Below are 22,267 nucleotides of genomic sequence, written 5' to 3'. Positions count from 1 at the left end.
CGGCTTGAGACTCGAACGAGGGTTGTTAAACTGCTCTGACGAGACGTAACAACGTCGAAACTAGTCAGTAGTTATAACCTCCCTTGTAACTGCGAGCCAATGGGGATGTTAATATCGACAAAAAGGTTGATTGACATCACGCTCCTCAGAGGAGTTGTAATTCAATATTCGTTGAGGCATTAGCCAGGAAAGTAGTTGTTGTCTCTTTTGGGGATCGGCAGAATACATTTTCGAAATATTGAAATCTTTTATTCTTATTAATTTTCACACCTTATTTACTATACAATTACACTATACATATTCATTAACATACTTGCTCTTTGGCTCACTTGTATTCAAGTAATATGTTTTGTAAATTCAAATGAACCGCGAAAATAGATTAGTTCTGCCACGTACCATCGAGAACACTGGCATAGAAAATCCGCCATGTTGTTTCCGTTTCTTCTTAGGGTATGTTCTGTGGGAATAAAGACAAGGCCGTTAAAACTCTTACAGTAACCCGCTTAGAATAAAGACTTGGACTACAGAATTCTTCGTTTATTATTCCGTACATAGAATCAGAAAACGGTTTTTCCCGACCAAAGTAGCAGTCGATTAACTGACTATATGGTCTAATGTTGATATTCATCGAATATGATTTTTATTTAGACAACGTAAAACGTTAAAAATGTCACTTTAAAATATGTTTGGTTAGCTCCCTCGAGACATACGATACATAAAGCTTTAGCGTAGCAAGCTATGATATATGTCACTTTTACAATCTGTTAGTTAATTTTATAGAGATAGTTAAGAAGTTGAATTTTTTAAAAAATAAGACATCTTATTAACAAATACTATAAAAACTAGTAGAGTAGACGAAGCATGAGCGAAAATAATAGTACAACGGATATATTTTCAACACCGAAAATAGGTGGAAGTGGAGATGGAGACGGTATCAAGAAGGTGACAACTAGAACGAAAATTCCTTTTCCTTCTTCAAGAAAATTCAACGCAAATATTCCGTGCGGGAATATGAAGTTGAAATTGGAACAAGCTTTGACAGATTTGCAGAAACCGAAAAAACACAATTGTCTTACGAAAGCCCAAACTGTTGCGGAGATAACACCGTCGAAGACTAAATTAAAGAAAAAGTGAGTTTTAATTTTGTATATTGTGAGTCATAATATAATAATAAAGAGAAAAAAAAATAATTTATTTAGTAATTCTCTTAGTATTAGCATTGTCTTCATCTTGGTTCATATTACTTTTCTTTTCAGGACACATTCCGAATTAGATCTCAATGAACACGATACAAGACGTTCGGAAAGCTCGAATGCAGTTGATGCATCGCGACGCTGTAATAGAGACAGGGTAGTTTGTAAAATATACGGGTATCTACTTGTGCACGCTTGGCGTCGTTGTAAGACGCGTCTACAAACGCTTTCGGATCTAAGCGGTCGCCAGCTTAACCAGGTTCGTTCATTAATAGTAAACCGAATGAAAAAATAATTTTTTTTTAAATAGGTTAGGAATAGTGACTATCGATTAGAGTAGCTATCGATATCTCGATAATGATATCTCGATAATCTATGACGCTGTTATTTGTTGCTGATACTCTTTGATTGACTAAACTGAAAATGAAAAATGAGGAGATTTAGTTTATCATTCATTTCATGATGCTTGCCTAACGTTCCAAATTCACATCAGCGATTCTATTTCATCCTGTACTTTTTCAACATTTCGTCAATACTGTAACAAAAATTTTTGGAATTTGTTGTTATCTGATAACAATTCCAGCTGAATTTAATACTTTCAAATATTTTCTAAGGGCCAAACACTGATCTTGTCCTTTATCTATACTATAGAAGTGAGCTCACGTGGAGATGATACTCTGAGCGGGCCACGTGTTTGTAGAGGTTATAAAAATGGTTCTGCACCAAAACTCAAGCACTAAACATCAACTATAGTTGAAAAGTGTGCATTATTGGTCTGTTTAAAAGATGGAGTATCTGGAACTTCTGTTTTCCTTCAGTATGATGTTAGAAAATCGACAATAATTGATTGGAAGAAGAAAAAAGCCGGAAAAGTCCGGGCTTAAAAAAAGCTAAATTTGTTAGGAAATCCCGTGCTAGGAGAAGCACTTTTTTCTTGGTTTTTGGAGCAAAGACGAAGACACGTTCCAAACAGATTCGATCGTAAATGACTGACAGGATCTGATTTCAGTGCAAGTAGAGGGTGGTTAGTTAATTTCAAAAAGCGTCATGGCTACGTTAGTTGAAAGTATTAAGTACAAAAGTCTCTTGTAATGAGGAGGCTGATCAACCATTCTAAAAAAGATCTTTGATAAGAGGAAAAGGCCTTTGTCCTAAACAAATATATAATGCAGATGAATCAGGATTGCTTTGGGAAAGTTGTGCCGGATAAAACTTTAGCCTCTTCTGCTGAAACTGGTTAAAAAAAGAAACAAAGGTTTGCTTGTAGAACTAGAGATAGAGTGGTTCAAATTGCATACCTTTAATTCGGTTTACGAATCAAAACAATTCAGAATGTTGAGATTATTATAAAAAAACTGCTATTTCACATATTTGTGCAATAAAAAAATAATAAAAGCTTAACATCACAAGATGTTGTAAAAAAATCACGATTATAGACATGATTTTTGCACTAACGCAATTTTGGGATCACGTGTAGCCATCTCTATCAAAATTAAATACTTGTTTGGAACGTGTTGTAGAAAATGATCCTTCGTTATCCGACAAGATGATGCTGTGTTACTTGAAGGTCAAAGCCTTTTCTTGGACAATAAATAGAATCCGCCAGATCATAATAAATTACTCATGAATAAAAACAACAAACACTTGACGTATTTTGTGATTTGAATATGTATCTTATTAGCAAACAACGGTTGTTTTTTGGAAGCTTTTTTTATTGTGAAAGGCTTCACTATATTTGGTAAACAAATTGGATTGAATAAATTTATATAACAAAACCAATAATCAGTACAATACTGCTCAGAACTCACTTTTCCTTTTCTAAAAAAACCTTTCAGCTTGAGGTGGGGATAAATTGACCTATTAGCTGGCTGCTGTTTCATATGTATGCGGTTCTGTTCGTTTTCGGTCGTAACCGACAAGGTGTGCACCGATGCTTCAGTGTCTGCCTAATAGAAACAGTCCACCATCAAATACACGAATAGATTCCTTCAACTTCACATGCAATTCATCATATTATTTAGTTAACATTCTTAAGTATTTAAAAAATATGACTCCGTTTTCTATTAGATTCAGAAAGATGGTATATAAATTCTTGCCGCAATGAGGGTGCACCCAATGAATTCTTGTATATCTTTATCTCCGTTTTTTCATTTTTCTATAGAGAACAAACATTCTTATTGCACTACAAATCACCACAATGCACTTAGCCCGATTAGACACGGAAAAAACCGTGTATGTAAGACAAGGTTTCATTCGTTTCCGGATTCTATCGGAAACGAACCGAAACGCATACGTATGAAACAGGCCTTAGTGCATTTACGTTTTTACCACTCTTAATTGAACTTGTTCTGTAGGTTTTGTATAGTACAAATTTTGTAATCAATTTAAAACCAACTTCCCGTTAATATTTTGGCTTGCAATTATTCAAGCTTACTTATTTTTTTATACAGAACAATAAGGGCCATAACTGCCTTCTCTATTATTGCATCACAAATCACAACAATGCACTTAGCCTGAATATATACGGAAAAAAACCGTATAAAAACATAATATAAACATTGTGAAAACCTTATATGTGTGATAAGGTTTCATTCGTTTCCGGTTTCTATCGGAAACGAACCGAAACACATGCGTATGAAACAGGCCTTAGTGCATTTACGTTTTTACCACTCTTGAACTTGTTCAGTCTGTTCGTATAATACAAATTTTATAATCAATTTAGAACCATATTTCCGTTAATATTTTGGCTTGCAATTTTTCATGATCACTTACTTCTGGTGATAATACATGAATCAATTGTAAATCTATTAATTAACTAGGAATTTACTAGTAATTAAACAATTTATTTATCTTAGTTTTCTTCGTTCGTTTCGTTTTCCGTAAGTCTTATTTGAATGACTTTTCCTAATTTTTATTACACGCGGAAATTAACAGTTATATATTTTAATCCTGTTTTCATTTGAATTACATACATATTAACCCATTAACATTTAACCATATTTACCATTCATATTTACGATTTTGAATGTAAATAAAACCAAAATAGATATTTTGAGGTTAAATTAGTTTATACTGTCTTATGTTGTTTTTGATATGGAATAATTTTGGTTTACTCATTTTTTTTCATCAAGTAATAACAATTGACACTGACCTACACTAACTTTATATACATACGAGGATGCGATAGAAAATGCAACAGGATTGTTGCAAAAAATGTTTGACATCTTCAGTCAGGTATAGTATATTTTACTTGGCTTGGTCACATAATTATAAAATAACCTAAATTTTTAATAAAAAAAAATTTTATCAGATCACTCAATTGGAAATACAAGTTAATTTTTTGAAAACTATGAGACAATCTGAATGTGAAAAACGAGAAGAGGCAATTCGTTTGTGCCAACTGGCGAAAAATAATTATAACGTAATGAAAGAAGCTAATTCTACTTTGATACAGGTGATAGATGTTGTTGTGTTTAGTATCCGGATAGTGTAATACATTTTTTACACAGGATTTAGAATCTATACAAAAGGAATTATCCAATACAAAGGAACAATTAAAACTAACAAAATATGACTTGAAAAATCGTTCCGAACAGTTAGCCAAAAGTCAAGAGACTTTAATTAAACGCAAAGAGGAAAAAATGGATTTGATCGCTCAAGTGAGTTATGTAAAGCGATTATTTGTTTATTTGATTTTTAAATTTTGCCGCGCTCAACATAAATTTATAAAATTAAGGTTAGGGTGAATAAACTCAAGTTCCCATCGTTTGAAATTTTGAATGTAGAGTAGTTTTGTAAATTTTTGTTATTTTTCACGAGAATTGTCGCTGGTTTTTCAGAAGAATCTGAATGATAAGTTATGATTTTTGAGCTATGTCAATTTGTTTTCGTTTTGTTTCACTAAACTAGATTATTCGGCAAACAGATCTGTGTATTTTGGTGATCTTTAACGTACTTCTACTAACTACTATGTTGTATGACGGATATTCGTTAAGTAATCAATTATTTTGCCTTCCTAATATAGGATGAATCGATTCGTTTTAAGGAATGTACATTTTTTGGTTTCTGTGCACGTAATAATAATTGAGTACACGAAATCGTAAACAAAATTAAGAAAGTAACTAGTGAATATGGAAACGCGATACGCAACACCAATAACGGCAACTCTTTATTTTTTCACGTTTGTCTGCAGCACTGCATCCAGCTTTCCTTCCAATGTTCAGTTAACGTTAGAAGGTGAATGATGACGCAAAAGTTGTCCACATCGTGTAGTACTGTCCATACACTGTAGTAGTGTAAATGTATTTAGTATGGATCAGGAAATAAAATACGAGGTTTTGCTTTAAAACCGTTTAATTTCACAATTTCATAAATAACATTTGGCATTTGCAACTAAGTTTTAAATAAAAAATATATATATCTAAGGCTAGCGATTCATAGAAACATTTTTTCGCTTTCTCGAAAAACTGGTTTTAAAAACTGTATCATAATCTAAATGGTTTTATTATTTTTAGATAGAGAGTCAAAAAGAAGAAATTCTTGCCCAAAACGCTATTATTTTGGAATTACAACAAAAGCAGTATACCACAGAAATGAATCTTCATAACATCAAATCAAGTTTAGAAATGAAAGAGAATGAATTAAATGAAGTTAAACAGTAAGTTTACTGATATTGAAATTGAATTAATGCGTCCGAAACAAAACTGGCATTATACTGAACAAATTACTTAGACAATAATAAAAACGATAATTTGGATGATACCTATATATTTTCCTAAATGTAACAAAATTATTAATTGGAAATAACTGATAATCCTGAAATACTTTTTTATTGTCATTTATGTTATCTAGTACTAGATAATTCTTGGTATTGGTACACGTTTGGAGTGAAAGCTGTATTGTTAGTTAAAGTAAAAGTATCAATCGAAAATAATCGGCCCACTATTTTCCTATTATCTAGTATGAAATATTCCTCTGACATACATATCTTTATGTGGATGAGAGTACAGTGTTATCCACTCACAAAGAATGTACTCATTACTTTCATTATACAGGTCATATTTCTATATTCCATAGAAATAGTCAGTTGGTAGTAGACGGTTTCTTCTTCTGGACAGGCATCTGGAAGGGTCAACTTTAAGGATCTCTAATTTATTTTCTATCTGCTATTACAAATTCGCAAACAAAATAAACATTTACATGTCCATCTTAAACGATAAATGGAAAATTATGTAGTTGTCACTTCTTTGAGTAAATCGGAACAGCTAGTCTTTTAAAGTATTTCTTTCTTCATATCCATGAAAAACATTTTTTATTGTTATTTAAGTATACACTTACTTACTTAATCCTGAAGCCTTTCTATCTTTTCAGCAGTTTCAATTCTCTCCTATCTTCTGTCTTCTCCTGTTATCCTAATTTCTTCAGTGCAGCTCCTCCTCGATCTTCCTTTCTTTTCTCTGTAAGTTTATGCTTCATATATCTTCCTTATTAATCTTTATTCCCCATTTTCATAACATGGCGAAACCATCTCAATTATCCTTCTATTTTGTTTTGAATTGGTTTTGAATTCAAAATATTTTGTCTTATCTTGATTTATTATATATTTTTTCAGAAATTTCATTTCTGTGTGCTACTTTTTTTGATATATTTCTGTTTTTTTTGGTTTCGGTATTTCCTTTTTGGCTAGAAACTGTGTCTTAACTGCATTTAAGAATCTTCCATCTGATCCAGTTCTCTCGTTTATCTCTTTTTTCATTCTTCCATTTTGTGTTAGTGTCTTGCCAAGATATTTGAAGTTTTTGACCTGCTCTATATTTGATTCTTTTAATTTTATCTTATCTGTCTATTCTATATGTATTCACCAGAATTATCTCGTCAACTAAGATAGGAAATTGCAGGTACTTGAGAGTGAGTCAGAATAAATTTAAATATTTTGATTGCTTTTTTTTTTCAGACAAGTAGAAACTGAAACCAAAAATAACGTTTTGTTAAACGATACAATAAGTTCCTTGCAGAAATCGAAATTTGAGCTTCAAGAGCATCTTGAAGATTTAGAGGATGAATTGCAACAATATATTTCTAACATTGAAGAAATACAATATGAAAATGTTAGCATTAGGGAAGATCTTGAAGAGGTATTGTTACTCAAATATTCTCTAATATATCGATTATTAGATAATTTCGCTCCTCTAAACTTTATGTGCCTTATTCGAGGTTTCTTCTTAAAGACAAATTTTTTAAGTAGTGATTAACAGCGTATCTACTGGCAAATTGAAATAACCCCCATTATGCTTTTGGTCAGTACAATATACGATAGTTTAAAAAAATAAAACATTTTTTGAAAATTCAAAATAGATGTATGAATAATCGAATAAATAATAAAATCAAGTTGGCAAAATAACCCAAATTAGCTAAGAGTTTGTGTTTATAAGATGCTAGAAAATGTGCAGAATTCTTTTCCATTGAAAATTTACATTATATTATCGTTGACTTTGTAAATTTTAAAACCCATTACGGAAGATTGATATAAAATTAATATTGTATCATACCGAAGATTTTACATACAGAAAATAAGGATTTTATATAAATCAATGTTTCAATTAAAAAAATGTTGATGTATTTCTAATTTCCTCTGTAAATTTCTTTTTATTTCTATTACTTCTTGTCGTAGTTGTTCTTATATCCAAATCCAGGTTCTAGAATATCATCGTTTTACAGAATAGTAGGATACTCCGGAATATTCAATTGCTGTATACTTATATAGGCGAGGGACAAGTTATGCGGGAAAGAATAACAACCTTACCAACCAATATCTGATCTCGTTATACTGTTATAGTTTGTTTACTATTATGGAAGGTGGAGAAAAGTTGAAAAAAGTATCTACTGGCTACGATAACTGACTGCTTAAAAACAACTTTTTCATATACACAAATTGTTCTCCTTCTTTCTACATTCCATAGTTTACTTTTGTAAAGATCTTTAACCCTACTTTTGCGCATGTACCATGTATAATTTGGAAATTTTATCGATAATAATCTATAAAGAAGGACTGGAGTCTTATTGTAAGTGAGATTTTCTTTTTTTATATAGAAAATATTGATCTTTTCCTCAAGTTCGTAACGTTGATTATGATGATATGAAAAGCCCATTTATGATTTTATTTACTGAGATATGTTTTAGGTTAAACTGATGTTGTCGACGGAGAAGAACAAAAAATGGATCAAAATCACTAGAGAACTATCTTTATTGTCTTTATCTGCACTAAAAAAAATCACCAAAGTCGTGTTAGAAGTTTATCACATGTATCACATGTATTGAAATTTAAAGGTATTTCTAAAAATGTTTTTTTTCAAGTTAACAACTATATTTATCATTTATATTGTGTATTTTAATAAATAAAGATATATTTATTATTTAAACTTGTATATATATTAAGCGTTGTATAGATCAAAGATTCTTAAAATATTGAATTATATGGTAAAAGTGGATATATTATTGGAAAAAAAGAACGAATCTGTAAATCAACATATCTTGTATCAAATAACTCATATTTCAATTTAAAATAAATTATTTCTTCTAGTCATCTTTTTGTAATAAAATATGTATCATAATGTTCTCAGTTTCAGATTTTCATTATGATGTTTCCATCTTTCCACTGTTTTTAGTGACTTTAAAGTCGTTCGTTGAAAAGCTAGTGGCATCCAATTTAATATTAATTGTTCACCCCATCTGAGTACCAGTTTATATACTTTAACTGACGCCAAATACAACTTCCTAAGGAAGAGTCTCTTGCCGATGAATTTAAGGTTATATAAGTATAAATAATTGTTTCTCAACCGCTAATTAGGGTGATTAACAAGTAATAATTTGTGATAACAGAAAAATTGTTGTTTTGTTAGCGAAGGGACAATCAGATCCTCCAAATAAGTATTGCAAATAATACTATAAATAAATAATTTATCAACAAACAAATAAAATTGATAGTTAAAATGTTTTCATTTTATTTGTTGAAGTTTCTTCCATTGTTCTTGTCTTTTTTTATAATAAATAATAATTAAATAATACTTATCGATGGAATTAGAAAATACATAATGGTTACATAAAATATGTTACACAAAAACTGATATTAAGTACACAGTAATTGAAATTGTAAAAATAATACTTCTTCGAAAGTGAAAAAACTATAAATGTAAGTAAATACAAAAGTATAAATCTGTGGTAGTGCTTTTAATATGTTTCTGTACCCAGGTAGTGAAAAATGGCCTTTTTTAACCATTAATTTCAATAAGTAGTTTGTTATATTTTAGTCCATTGTTGGTTTTTCCATTCAATAGGTATTATAATATTTATATTTTTAAATATAAAAAATATTCATCTAGAATAGATGAGAAAAATTTTAGGAAGTAGGGAAGTAGATGTGTGTAATATGACACTTTCCAACCTTCAATGACATTAGTAATGACAGAATGTCATATATGGTTGTAAATAAAAGTTATTACCTGATGTCACTGTCACTGCCAGTGACACATAATTCAATAATCAATTAGAGTTCAATTGAATTAAAAATGTACTCAATGTCTTCTTGGTTAACTGAAATTCAGAAAGCTTCCATTATTGCCAAATTGGAAAATGGTTGCTTATAGAAGACTGACAACTCATCTAGGTCTTGATGCGAGTACCGTAGCTATGGATTAGATGATTCGGATTGATCATTTCTATTGAAGATAGTATAGTTTACTTAGATCAGAAAAACTTTAACAAAACTAATATATAGACAAACTGATTGTAGAACTAAAAGGTAATCTTTTGATAAGTATTAAATACTGGTTACCATTTTTTCATTATAAGGGTGCAGAGATTTAATTAACAAATATATATTTTTAAATTAAAATTATATAGCTACCTTTTGTGTACGTTCAGGTGAAATACTTTGCTTAACTACTTATTTTGATACATATTACGAAATTTTATCATCTTGATTATCTTCTAGTTGAGAAACAGCATTTCAAATGATTATATATTGCTCAAAACTACGAAGTGAAACTGCTAATTGAAATAAATTCGTTAATAAATAAATGACGGCGTATTGGTAAAAACGCTTGAATACTTTAATATAAATATAAATAAATTATATAGCGTGTGTCATGTGACAGTGGCCAATGTCAAGTTTCTTATTTTAAATACATCCTCGCATATTATCTATTATTCAGATTCTTCAGAAAAGTCTAGACATAATTCAAGTACAATGTCTTATTCCTATCATCACTGTTTCTGAAATATCTAGTATTTTCATATTTATTACAAAAATTAAAATTAAAACAAGGAAATATTTTATTTCCCAAATTTGCGTCATTACACTAAAAACCTAATAAGTAATACTGATTATTTCTTTATAAACTACTTAATCGATCATCATAAAACTTTGTACACATATTCTTGAAGGTATTAGAAATAACAGATACTTTTTATGAAAAAAATTATGTTTAACGTGATATAAAACAATTTTGTGTCAAAAATCTTAAAGTCTAGCTTCCTCAACGCCATCTAGCATCCTGTAATGGAGTTCCAACCCTGAGTACCCTACCAACCAACGGTCACATCAATATCCTACTCAATTGACTATAGTTTCAGCTATTAGGATTTTTTTTATTTATTGTTATTATTGCCATTATATATGCGGTGTAGAACTATTTGAATTTTTGAGGTTATGTGTCATTATCATTATTTTAGATCTTACTTTTTTGTTTTAATTCTTACTCTGTTCTTCTTCAAAAATGCATCGTAAGCAAAAGCCCCGTGCAGCAAACGTGAGAAGACAACAGCAAGCAGAGCGACAAAGTGTTTTGAGAGCAGCTGAAACTCCTCTTCAGATACGAGTTCGTTCAGGAAGACAAGCTACGTTGCAGGCAGCTAGAAGAGCGATAGAAACGCCAGAACAATCGCAGGCAAGAAGAATTGATAATGCAGAAAAGCTGACCACACGCCGTCGTAAATTCATGCGTAAGGATTGGTCGGTATTCAATGGTACTAGGTTTCAATAAGATCCTTCATTTAATATCATAATCATCCTTTGATTGTTATTGGCTCAATGAATAGAAAATGTCACTATTGCGATGCTTTCAAATGGAAAGATGAAACTAATAGAATGTGCTGTTCCGGTGGTAAAGTTTCATTCCATTACTTGGTGAACCAGAAGAGCCTTTAAAAACTTTACTGTTAAAGTTTTACAGATGAGTCAAAGTAATAATATATTATAATAATAACCAAATTTGGATGCCAATATCTAATACTTTAATTAGGATTTTGCACCATAGTTGAATACGACAACTAAATTGGGAATTGTGATTCACAATATAAGTAAAAATATTATACTCAACTTCGAAAAAACCGTAAAACCGTACCACTTTTATATTTTTTCAATATTTGTTTCAATGAATGAATAACAGCATTAATTTGTTTTTATAGTAGTTATGCAATTCTGGACATACACAAAATATTATATAAGCAACCTTTTTTTTCATGTAATATCTTTTGGTTATAATCAAGTAACGAAAATATGTTACTAATATCTTAAATAAATCACAGTTGTGGTCAAACCATTCCAAATCCTTCTGTGCCTTCACTTATCGCCAACAAAAGAGATTTTTCAAAGTGTTCATAGCAATCATAGTCAGGTAGACAAAGTTGATTGAAACTGAAAAATGGAAAATACATTTTTATATACAAAGTGCAAAAATGACTCCAATTATACAGATTTTTTTAAAACTGAAAACTGTAGTTCTTAAACGGTTCGGTTGGTTTGTTGAAATATTTTAATTTCACTTTGATTGAAGTTACACCGGGTGCTGAATCGAGTGTCAGGATAATTCTCTGGCCGCGCGCTCTACGCCCTCTATTTCGAAAACAGTTCAAGGTATAAAAAATGTTAAATACAAAAGTTGTAGAGAATTAAATTCTCCACAATATTGATGACTGGACTATAAATGAACAAAACAGACTTACTACTGTCCAGTAAAAAGGGATATTTACATACGGAACATATTTATATATCCGAATTAAAGAAGAAATTTTCTGAAAAGATTTTTAGAACTTACCAAGTATGTGCGGTTGGGAGATTTCCAAAAGTAGGAGCTGCAGTGATTTGAAACCGAGGTGTTAATTCTCTGAATCCACCTGGAGGTAACTGAGAGCAACCTGTGGTGAATTGTAGCAACCTAGCCATTTCTTCTTGTGTGAAGTTACCCACTGCCGCCCAAAACCAACCAACTATTCTTCGGAATTCTGTAGAGTTACCGTTAACAACATGATGGGCTTTGAAATCTGCGATACTATACTGACCGGTACCACAGAGAAGAAGCTGAAAGGCCCATTGTAACAAATATTTTTAATCTTGGGGTAGTAGCTGAATCAAGTTGAGATAAATAGAATATATTCTGGGATTATGTATTTCATCATTGTGTTAAAAGGGGAAGTGTATAAATACAAGCAGAAATTTTGAAGTGAGGTATATTGTTCAAATTAATTGGCACAAATGATAAAAACTAACCATACGTTTCATTTATTATCTAATATAATCAGATTAAATAATCTATATATTATTGTGAAATATGCCCTACTTTGGAAGAAACAACACCAACAACACCTATTGGCATTGACTCCACTAATTTAGCGCACATATTCTTCATCCTACAACCACAAAAGTATAGCACTTGTTATCATTATATCTTTCATAGTGCAATTCAGCTAGAGAATATACCAAAGTTCTCAATTGGATCAAATTTTTCCATTAATGGAACAATTCTACAGCTTAATGATTCAATGTATCTGACAGATTAGATTTAGAACGGTTTTTAACAGTGTATGATCTATTCGCAGATGTTCATCTGGAGAAATAAATGTATTCAATCGATGAAAATAATAGTTTTCCAATCATTGATAGTTCATAACCTATACTAAGCGTTTTGTTTTTTCTTTGATTTTCTTGCCTTCTCGTAACCGTACAAAAACCTTTTCTCGTTTCAACACCATAATTCAGCAAATCCCTTTGAAGTTTCATGTTTGTCTTTCGTGGATTTAGTTTGCTTCTTCTTCTAATTTACTATTCCATGTTTGGAGTTGTTTCTGTTTTTTATGGAGACAAATGAAACGTTCTTAAAATTCTTGAATTACCAAAACCATCTGCCGTAGCTACATCTTTAACAGTTATATAAGTGTGTTCATTGAGAACAATTATTTTAGCATGTTTTATACGAGCAAAATCCAACTTTGAACATCGCAACTGAACTAATAACACTCTTATTTCAGTAAAACGACTTTTAATATCGAATGTCAATTCTGCACACTAGCTTTAGGCAGGTATAACTAGTTTGAGATGGTTGAGTATCAAAAGCAATCGCAATAGAAAAAAATGTGTATCCCAATTAATTCCAACAGTATAGTAAGTGACTAAGTTGGAATTTCTGGAGCCGTTGGTGATATTGATACTGAACACACTATTTACACTACACCAACACTCACAATTACACTGTCTGTCAGCCTCCGAAGACGATAACGTGGTTATCGAAACGCGCCATGAATTAGATGATTCGGATTGTTCATTTCTATTGAAGATAGTATATAGTTTACTTTGATCAGAAAAACGAAGCGATAGAAACGCCAGAACAATCGCAGGTGACGAGAATTCATAATTCAGAAATGCAGACGACGCGCCGTCGAAATTTCATGCGTAAGGATTTGTCGGTATTTAATGATACTAGGTTTATAAGATCCTTTAATTTACACTAAACACACTGTTTACACTATTACTATTACACCAAAACTCAGAATTACACTGTCTGTCTGCCTCCGAAGACGATAACTTGGTTATCGAAACGCGCGACTGATAGTGTAGTTATGAGTGTTGGTGTAATGGTAGTGGAAACAGTGTATTCAGTGAGTATAGTAAATGAATAGAAACAACAAGACGATTATATCAGTGGATTATATTGAATAAGAAAAGGATATAATCATTTTAAACAATACTTACTTCTAATTCGTTCTCATCGAATATACTCAAAAGATTATCGGGGATCAACTCGTTTAATCCTCTAAGGAAAGCTTCCATTTCGTCTTTTATATTTGTAGCTAATCTATATTGCGCTAGAGCATCTAAATAATGTTGTTTTGTACTATTTACGACTTTAATTTTAGAACCGTTCGGGACTAATTCGACGGTTTTGACTAGCTGTCCGTTAGAATCGTATTGTTCTTCAACGAAATACAATTCAGTATCTATTTCGTCGATATTATGATCTAAAAGGTATTTTATTTTCGATAGATACAAATCTGGATCATCTTGTTCGAAATACTGAAAATATATCGTTATGTCATTATTGATATTATCGTCGTCCTTCCTAGTATGTGATTTCGAATGGTGTTGCGAGTTGAGGACACAAAATAAAACTGTCCAATAGTTACTTATGCACAAATATCCAAGATAAAACACCAAAATTTCAGCGTTCCAATGTGATTTAAAAATTAATTTTTCGGACTGCAAGAAGAGTTACATCGGTATGACTAAACAGTACTTGCAATTCAGAATATACTAGCATGAATATGATTGTCAAGAACGAAAAAGATAAAATAGCTCTAGTCCAACATCATTTCACTGATGGTCACAAATTTAATTTTGATGATGTAAGAATTCTGGTTAAGGAACATACGTATTCAAAAAGAACCATCAGCGGAATGATGCAATTAATAACCGTACGGGTGTGGCCAATCTGGGGCTTCACGTGGAGAACGTGAAATGAAATTTTCATCAAAACAAATGAAAAGATTAGAAAGATGGAAAGAATATTTCGAAGAAATATTTAATGTCAAAAATGACAGAAACGAAAATACTCTCGAGGAAATAGCAAATTAAAAAAATCTTAAAAATCAACTTAAAGCTTAACCGAATAAAGAAGTTGAAGAAGGGATATATAAGATAAAAAACAAGTCCCGGAGATAATGAAATGACAAAAGAACAAATAAAACATGGCGGTGAGTAGCTTAGAGAAGAAATTTTCTATTTACTTGATTAGATTTGGAAAACCGAAAATATCCAAGAAGCATGGAAAAAAGCCCATTTATAAGAAGGGAGACAAAACATTGTGTAGAAATTATAGAGAAATAGCCTTGCTAGATATCACATACAAAATATTCGCATTAATTTTGAAAAGAAGATTGGAAATATACGCAGAAAAATTGTTAGAATAGTACCAAGGAGGGTTTAGAAAAGGCAGAGGAACATCCGACCAAATTTTTATGATCAAACAGCTGATTACTGGCTGTTATGAGTATGAGATACCAACACAGATTTTTTCTGTTGATTTCGAAAAAGCTTATGATTGTGAACAGAAAAAAGTTAAGCCAAACATTACTAGAATTAAATATTTCAAACAAACTAATTCTAGTTAAGTTTTGTTAATATTTTCACGATTTTTTCATTAAAGTTAGTGAGTTTTGATGTACCATTTATTTTAGACTTGATAAAGATGGAAAGGTTGGCATTTTAAAAAACTCTTGGACAGTTTTATTTTGAGTCCTCAACCCGCAACACAATTCGAAATTATATATTGTTATTTTAACACCAAAAAATTCACGATATTAACCTTATGATTAGTTACCTTATAATGTACTCGAAGTCCTATCACTTGTGCTAAAAAAGATCTAGTAAATCTAGCTCTAACTAACTGCCTGTAAGATCCACCTAACGCACTTTCGTATAAACATTTTCCAACAACTTTTCCAGCGAATTCGTAATGTTTCAATTTAATATGGGAACCTCTTGCGGGATTGGGGTGTACCAAAGATTGTTGTCCTTCGTGGAAACTTGTAAATAATTTATATTTGGCATCGAAGAGTTGTTCGCATATTAATTCAAACCATTCTCTTCTTAAGCCTCCCCAATCAATACCTATATTAATATGAATTTTTTCAAACTCTTCACTCTTACCACCTTTTCATATATTTCTCGTAATTAATTGTGTTGAATTTAGGTTTATTTCGAAAAAAAGTAGTTCAGTGTCAAGATTTTTTGATATAGAACGGAATGTCAATTTTTTATGTGCAATTTTAAACGGATTTTTTTTACCAAAAAAAAACTAAAATCGAGACAATTAATCACGGAAAAAATTAATGAACAGGTATCAGATAACTTTTATACGACAGACAGATGCAACATAAATGCCAAAAAGGGATTGAGATCAAAATAAAAGAGCTTGAGTTTAAATGAATATTAAGAATTCCTTGAATATCCAATGAATTGAAAGATCGTACGATATGAGCCTCCAGCCTCTTCGAGTATTTTGGTTTTAAATAAATTTAAAAAATGAATAGCTCTCAAAAATTTATTCTAACACATATCAACTCATCGATTATTACTAATGTTTACTGAACTTCAACCACAATAATTTAATTAAATAAACATATTAACCCAAACAAAATAAAAAAATTCGAAATTTCACTTGATGAATGAAATAACTAACCTTGTTCACCTTGAAAATTAACTTCAAAATTCTTACACCAATCTGAAACAGAGAAATTTTTTGTCGCCTTCATACTAGACTCCAGTAACTTCTCTCTGTTTACTTTCATGGATATTTTCTCATGGTAATGTTTTTGATGGAATTTCCTTACTTCGTGATAAAAGAAATCTTGTTTGTCTTTGAATGTTTCCGATCCACCCATGTTCTTTAAAAGGAATTGTGCGAATGTGGCTGCTATAACATTCCTGTCTTTCGAAACTAATTCTATTTTTGGCTGACAGCCGTCGTCTACAGTGAAAGAAGAAGAGTAGAATTCGCTGAATTTTAATGTATCTGCATGGAAAGTAAACTGAAAATTCATTTGAAAAATAAAAAAACATATTTCACTTGCTTAATAATCATATAGACAAAAATAAAAACATTTAAAGTTCTCTATTTTGTTTACTAGCATTTTTAGACCTGTACTGTACTGTATTTTAACTTAATTTGATTTAGTTAATATAAAGGGGGCATTTTTCTACTTTAACGCCATAATTGTAGATTTGGATATTACAAAAATTAGAAAAAGTTATACAAAAAGAAAAAAAACAAACAAAAACTTTACATTGAATTAAAAAAATATACGAAGAAGAGAATGGTTCAAAATGGTCTAAAAATGAAAATGATCATAAAGATAAAAGACCAAATCCATAATATTTATATACAAAACATGTCACTGATTACAAATCAATAACATTCATTCAAGAAACTAACTTCAAATGATAGGGCGACCCTCATGTTATGCGAGACAGTGAATCTAAACCAAAGATTTTCAAAATGGTAGAACCGTCAGGGATTAACCGGAAACTCAATGTAAAATTATTTTAGTTGTTGAATCGTTTGACTTATCATTTATATCTTGTAAAGCTAACGTTGGAGGGTAATCAAACTCTATAGTAGTAGCTAATAGAAACTAAGTAACCTTAATGTAGTTACCAGGCCACCAGGGTATACCAGGCAAAAAGAGGAGAACGTTACCATATTTTGTACCGGAAGCCCTACTATGGCGTAATGAGAAATCACATCATCGACGAATTGAGCCCATGGCAAAAGAATCAGAATTATTAGAGAAACACTAAAGGTCTATGACAATCCAAAAGATTCAAAACCGTATCAGTTAAGGAACTTCTAGAGGTGTCCTGAAACAGCATTAAATTAGTTGTCAGTCCCAGTCAAAGAAGATAAACTTGTAAGAGGACAACTGTAGATTCTGCGAGCAAGCTATATAGCAGAGCAAATGTTCTGCCCATTCAGCAAAAGGTTTAGTTGAGTACCTCGAAGAAGTAGGGCTAACATATTGGTAGGTGGGACAGAAAACCACCATGGAGGAGTTTTGAAAGCAGAACAATGACATGGAGATTCGTGTACAAAATATTTTTTTACTTATAGGTGCCAAGCGGCCAGAAAGAAAACGACATCCCAAACAATCTAATCTATAACTTGTTAAGTTAAATGTGATAAACAATAAGAAACGTTACAAACAATAAATATTTTGAGCATCAATTCAAGTATATATATTCTAAATTTTTAATTGAATAATAGTAAACTTTCAACTGTGGTACTCTTATATTTAACACCACATTTTTTAATTCTTAAGACTTATTTATAATGCGACCCAAAGGTCTGTGGCTGTGGCACTAGGAATGTTCAGTCTTTACAACTGGAATATTAACCCCGCTTCTAAATATCTATTTCATATGTATAATGTTTTGGAGTTCCCATTGTCTCTCTTTCAAACCTAGCGTGTTAAGGTTAGGTTAGGTTAGGTTTAGATCTAGAATATATTATTTGTAAGATTCAATAAGCTTCATATTTTTCATAGTTCAAGTTACACCGTTCTTATTCTTGTGAAAATTTTTGCTTACCTTGGTTGATGGACATAACCTAAAAGTGAACAGTCTCTTTGGTATAAACTTCAAAATAAGTTCCTTAATTATAAGTTGTTTTGGTGAAACGTAACATAAAACTTTTTTAGGTTTTGGTATTCTTTCTCCGTGAATCCCAACTAATTTTGCATCGTAACAAATATTATGATTTTTAGAAGCAACGTTTTTATGAACTAGAGTAGAATCTACGCCTAAAATAAATTAAAAAACAATCGATCCGTTACATACAACATTTACACAAATTTTTATTACTAAGAATATACAAGGTAATGCAAAAGTATATACATTAATTTCTATAGCTGGCAGTAAGTTTGAACATATGGTTGTTAATATAGATTCTTCTTCAGAACTGAATAATAAGAAAGACACTACTACTACCACTGGCCCTAGGGCTCTCAAAGAGCCTTGGCCTCATCCACTACATTCCTTTAATCATCACGGCCTAACGCTCGGCGACTCCAGGAAGTCACGGGCCTCGGATTTCTGCCGCTATACTTTTCGCAATCCAAGTGGCGTACCCATCTGAGTCTGGCTCATTTGACTTCTGTCACCCGGCTGGGTTTTCATAGAGCCGGTAGAGCTCAAAAAAGATATTTTTCTTCTTTTCAAATATCTATCACAATATCTGTCATAAATGGGATATTTTCGAAACAATTTATATTCTATTTTTTTCATCCCAACCTTAAAATTAATTTATATAGTTCGCATTTAGCAGAATTGGAATTTAGTTTCATTTAGACTAATTTTTAATTATCATATAATTTATAGGTATAGATCGTTGAACATATAGGCCTTCTGAAAGGTCCATTGACCGCCACTAAAAATTACTAAAGGCAAATATCCTTTAAAAAGCGACTCAGGAATCAGGAATCTTGGATTGAGCATTTTAAAGTCACTAGGCAAATTGTAATGCTTGCCCAAGTGGTAAAGTCTCGGATACTCATTGATGATGTTGTCTGCAGTTTCTTCATCCTCCAAGCAGCAGCAGCGTTTCCGTGTAAAAGGTAAATGAAGAATCGGATTTCGCGCCTGTTTAGGTTGGGCAGTTGATTGGTAAGAGAGGCAGAAGACCCATCTATGTGTGCCTCTGCATGTGTGGAGTATAAGTGTTTCTAAACATCTCCGTAGTGTTTGTCGTGCAAGTAGACTATTCAGCGATGTATAGTTACACCAAGAATGGGTTCTGGATCCATTGGTGGTTTTAAAGATCCCAGGGTGACAAGCAGGACCTTGCAATCATTACTCGAAAGTTCTTATAGGACTTTTTTTGCATTCCAGCAGTATCTTGGAGCATACCATTTCAATTGTTATGCTGTTATGGCATCGATTAAGTATCGACGGACCACTTTGTCATTTTTCATCACTGTATTTGACTTTAATTAGGTATAAAATATTTTACTTACTGTTTAAAACGATAATATCAAAGTCTCCATTATGTAATTCCGTACCATGATAATAAATAGTAGAGTGATAACAGCCTTCTCTAAAAAATTTTAATTGTACGCTAACTCGTTGGCTTTCCCAATCATAATCTAAGCTAGTGGTGAAATTTTCTTTGTCTATGTCTAATTCAGATTCGTGCGATTGACTTCCTAATTGTATTATATCGACAGTATAACCCTAAAACGAACAAAACTATTCTAATAACACATACTTTGTATTAAAAAAACTCTAGGTGTCAACAGAAGTAGATTTGACAACAACGTTCTCAGAAATATATAACTTTTCGAAATATACTATCTGTAACTTATAATCAAATAGTTTTTCTCATGCCAAGTTCAGTTGGATCAATCCGTGTTGACTGAATCATATGGAACAAGTTAATGTTATTGAAGATTTTTATTTTGGGATTTGATGTGATTTTCGTCTTTTGATTAGGTTCAATACCTCAACAAAGTGAAGTGTTTACAGAAAATTTATTTGGATTGTATTTAATTTAATCTTCAATATTAGTAAAAGATGTTGCCTATGTCAATTTGATTACTTTATAAATGTTATGTTTGATTAGTAATTGTTTCAAGTACTACAAGGTGTCTCAAAAGAAAGTTTACAATTTTGAGAAAAGTAAGGAGTTTATTAAAAAAATGTTTAATTCATATTAAAATACATTGCTTGCGAATTTATTTTTCCAAAATAACACTGCCCAAAAGTAAACGTCATTAATTTATTTATGGCTGCCATTTCGTGACGGATATTTTCTGTTAAGTGTGCCCAAGAAGCGTAAACTGACACAACCCCAGAGGAAAAGTCCATAGGTGTTAAATCCTACAAAATAGCATTGTCTAAAAGTAAGCCGTTGAGGTCACTGCATTCATTTAATCGAGCACTACAATTTCCTATGACGACTCCTCGGCAGATTTTCTCTGTTATGGCTACAATTTCGTGACGAATATGTTCTTTTGAGTGTGCCTAGGATGTCTGATTATAGCGTAAACTGACATAACCTCACGGGTAAAAGTCCATAGGTTTTAAATCCGGGACTACGTGGAGGCCAACTTATTTCACCTCTTCTGGAAATCATCTTGCCAGGAAAAATTTCACGAGCTCATTGCAGTGATTTATTGGACGTGTGTGAAGTTGTTCCGTCCTGCTGGAACCATTAAAGTTTTACAGTTCAAGCACGAAGAAGCCGTCTAACATCTTCACACAACGCTCTGAATTCACTGTAACTGTGTGTCCCCCTTTCATCTTCAAAAAATTGAGAGCCCATAACTCCACGCGCTGATATCGTAGCTCTTACTGCCTCTTTAGGAGAATATAGAGGTTTCTGATGTTTTTGTTTTGGATTGGATGGATAAAAACGACCTTCATCCGAAAAGAAGATGTTGGTAGGCGTTGGAAAGCGCTCAATGATCTGGTTTAGGAAGTCAAGCCTCTGACAAGAATCCTGAGGATTCAATTTTTGTACCAACTGAATTTTGTAAAGGTACAATTCCAAATCTTGGGAATATACAAGTCAGGCTCGCCATGAACAGACTGGGTAACACTGTCTACGTTCTGGAAAATCTCCAGTAGTGATCTGGTCCCTTCTCCACCCATTTTCTAATTAGTCGAAAGCCTGAATTGTCTGAAATTTCTGATAGGGTGAGTAGGAGAACACGAGATACCGGGGTACGATGAGGTACATAAGCTTCTAACCTTGTAAGTGCTGCAGCTTAGTGGTAAATGACAGTATTAGTAGTAGGGTATAGTAAAGAAGGCTTCAAATAGGTGGGGGTTAGTTTGAATAGTTTGTCTTGTACGCACATGTTTTTGTGCCGAATGTTTATCAATTATAAAGTAGTTTTGTAGTCAACAACAACTTGTCAAACTATACTATATATCATTGAAAATTTTACTTTTTAGCTTTTAATTTTCATATGTTCTCAAATATTTGCATCCAATCCTAACCTAAAACGAACCATTTAATGGCAAAAAGTATGACTTGGGCTGGATGGGAATATATCAATGAGAAAAGATGGGATGTACCCCATCTTACCTCATTGTTTATATAATATAGTATTATATAATGTTAGGTGTAGAGAGACTAATAGAGGGAAATGGAGCCCTGAATATCGAAAAAATGCTATAGATGCTATTATGAGGGGTAAAATGGGCTATAAAAAGTAGACCCAAGTCCTACAATTTATCCACAAAATAA

At 31.8% G+C, this 22,267-nt stretch overlaps 2 protein-coding genes across 6 annotated transcripts in view; one reads left to right on the top strand and one right to left on the bottom strand.

Moving 5' to 3' along the window:
- Positions 1-720: 720 nt before the first annotated feature.
- Positions 721-8,886, top strand: LOC130903904 (uncharacterized). Of its 2 annotated transcripts, XM_057816281.1 has the most exons (8): positions 721-1,130; positions 1,257-1,452; positions 4,504-4,647; positions 4,703-4,852; positions 5,708-5,850; positions 7,147-7,327; positions 8,373-8,519; positions 8,813-8,886. In XM_057816281.1, the coding sequence occupies exons 1-7, from the start codon at positions 862-864 to the stop codon at positions 8,508-8,510; spliced, it is 1,221 nt and encodes a 406-aa protein (XP_057672264.1). In that variant the 5' UTR covers positions 721-861; the 3' UTR covers positions 8,511-8,519; positions 8,813-8,886. The 2 variants fall into 2 exon arrangements, with proteins under 2 accessions (XP_057672264.1, XP_057672263.1); XM_057816280.1 differs by lacking the exon at positions 8,813-8,886 and having other exon boundaries at positions 8,373-8,589.
- A 283-nt stretch (positions 8,887-9,169) lies between these two features.
- The window catches only part of LOC130903903 (apoptosis-resistant E3 ubiquitin protein ligase 1), a 48,793-nt gene continuing 35,695 nt past the window's right edge, over positions 9,170-22,267 (bottom strand). For all 4 annotated transcript variants that reach the window (XM_057816275.1, XM_057816276.1, XM_057816278.1 and 1 more), the window contains 7 exons: positions 20,031-20,247; positions 18,607-18,818; positions 16,703-17,051; positions 15,842-16,131; positions 14,218-14,538; positions 12,287-12,549; positions 9,170-11,886 (listed from right to left, as the gene is read on the bottom strand). In XM_057816275.1, coding sequence (XP_057672258.1) covers positions 11,784-11,886; positions 12,287-12,549; positions 14,218-14,538; positions 15,842-16,131; positions 16,703-17,051; positions 18,607-18,818; positions 20,031-20,247 — 1,755 coding nt within the window. In that variant the 3' untranslated portion in view covers positions 9,170-11,783. The remainder of the gene's footprint in view (positions 11,887-12,286; positions 12,550-14,217; positions 14,539-15,841; positions 16,132-16,702; positions 17,052-18,606; positions 18,819-20,030; positions 20,248-22,267) is intronic.

Source organism: Diorhabda carinulata, chromosome 2, assembly GCF_026250575.1.
Source record: "Diorhabda carinulata isolate Delta chromosome 2, icDioCari1.1, whole genome shotgun sequence".
Taxonomy (NCBI): Eukaryota; Metazoa; Arthropoda; class Insecta; order Coleoptera; family Chrysomelidae; genus Diorhabda; species Diorhabda carinulata.
Note: the sequence above shows the minus strand (reverse complement) of the source record. Positions and strands in the feature narration are given on the sequence as shown.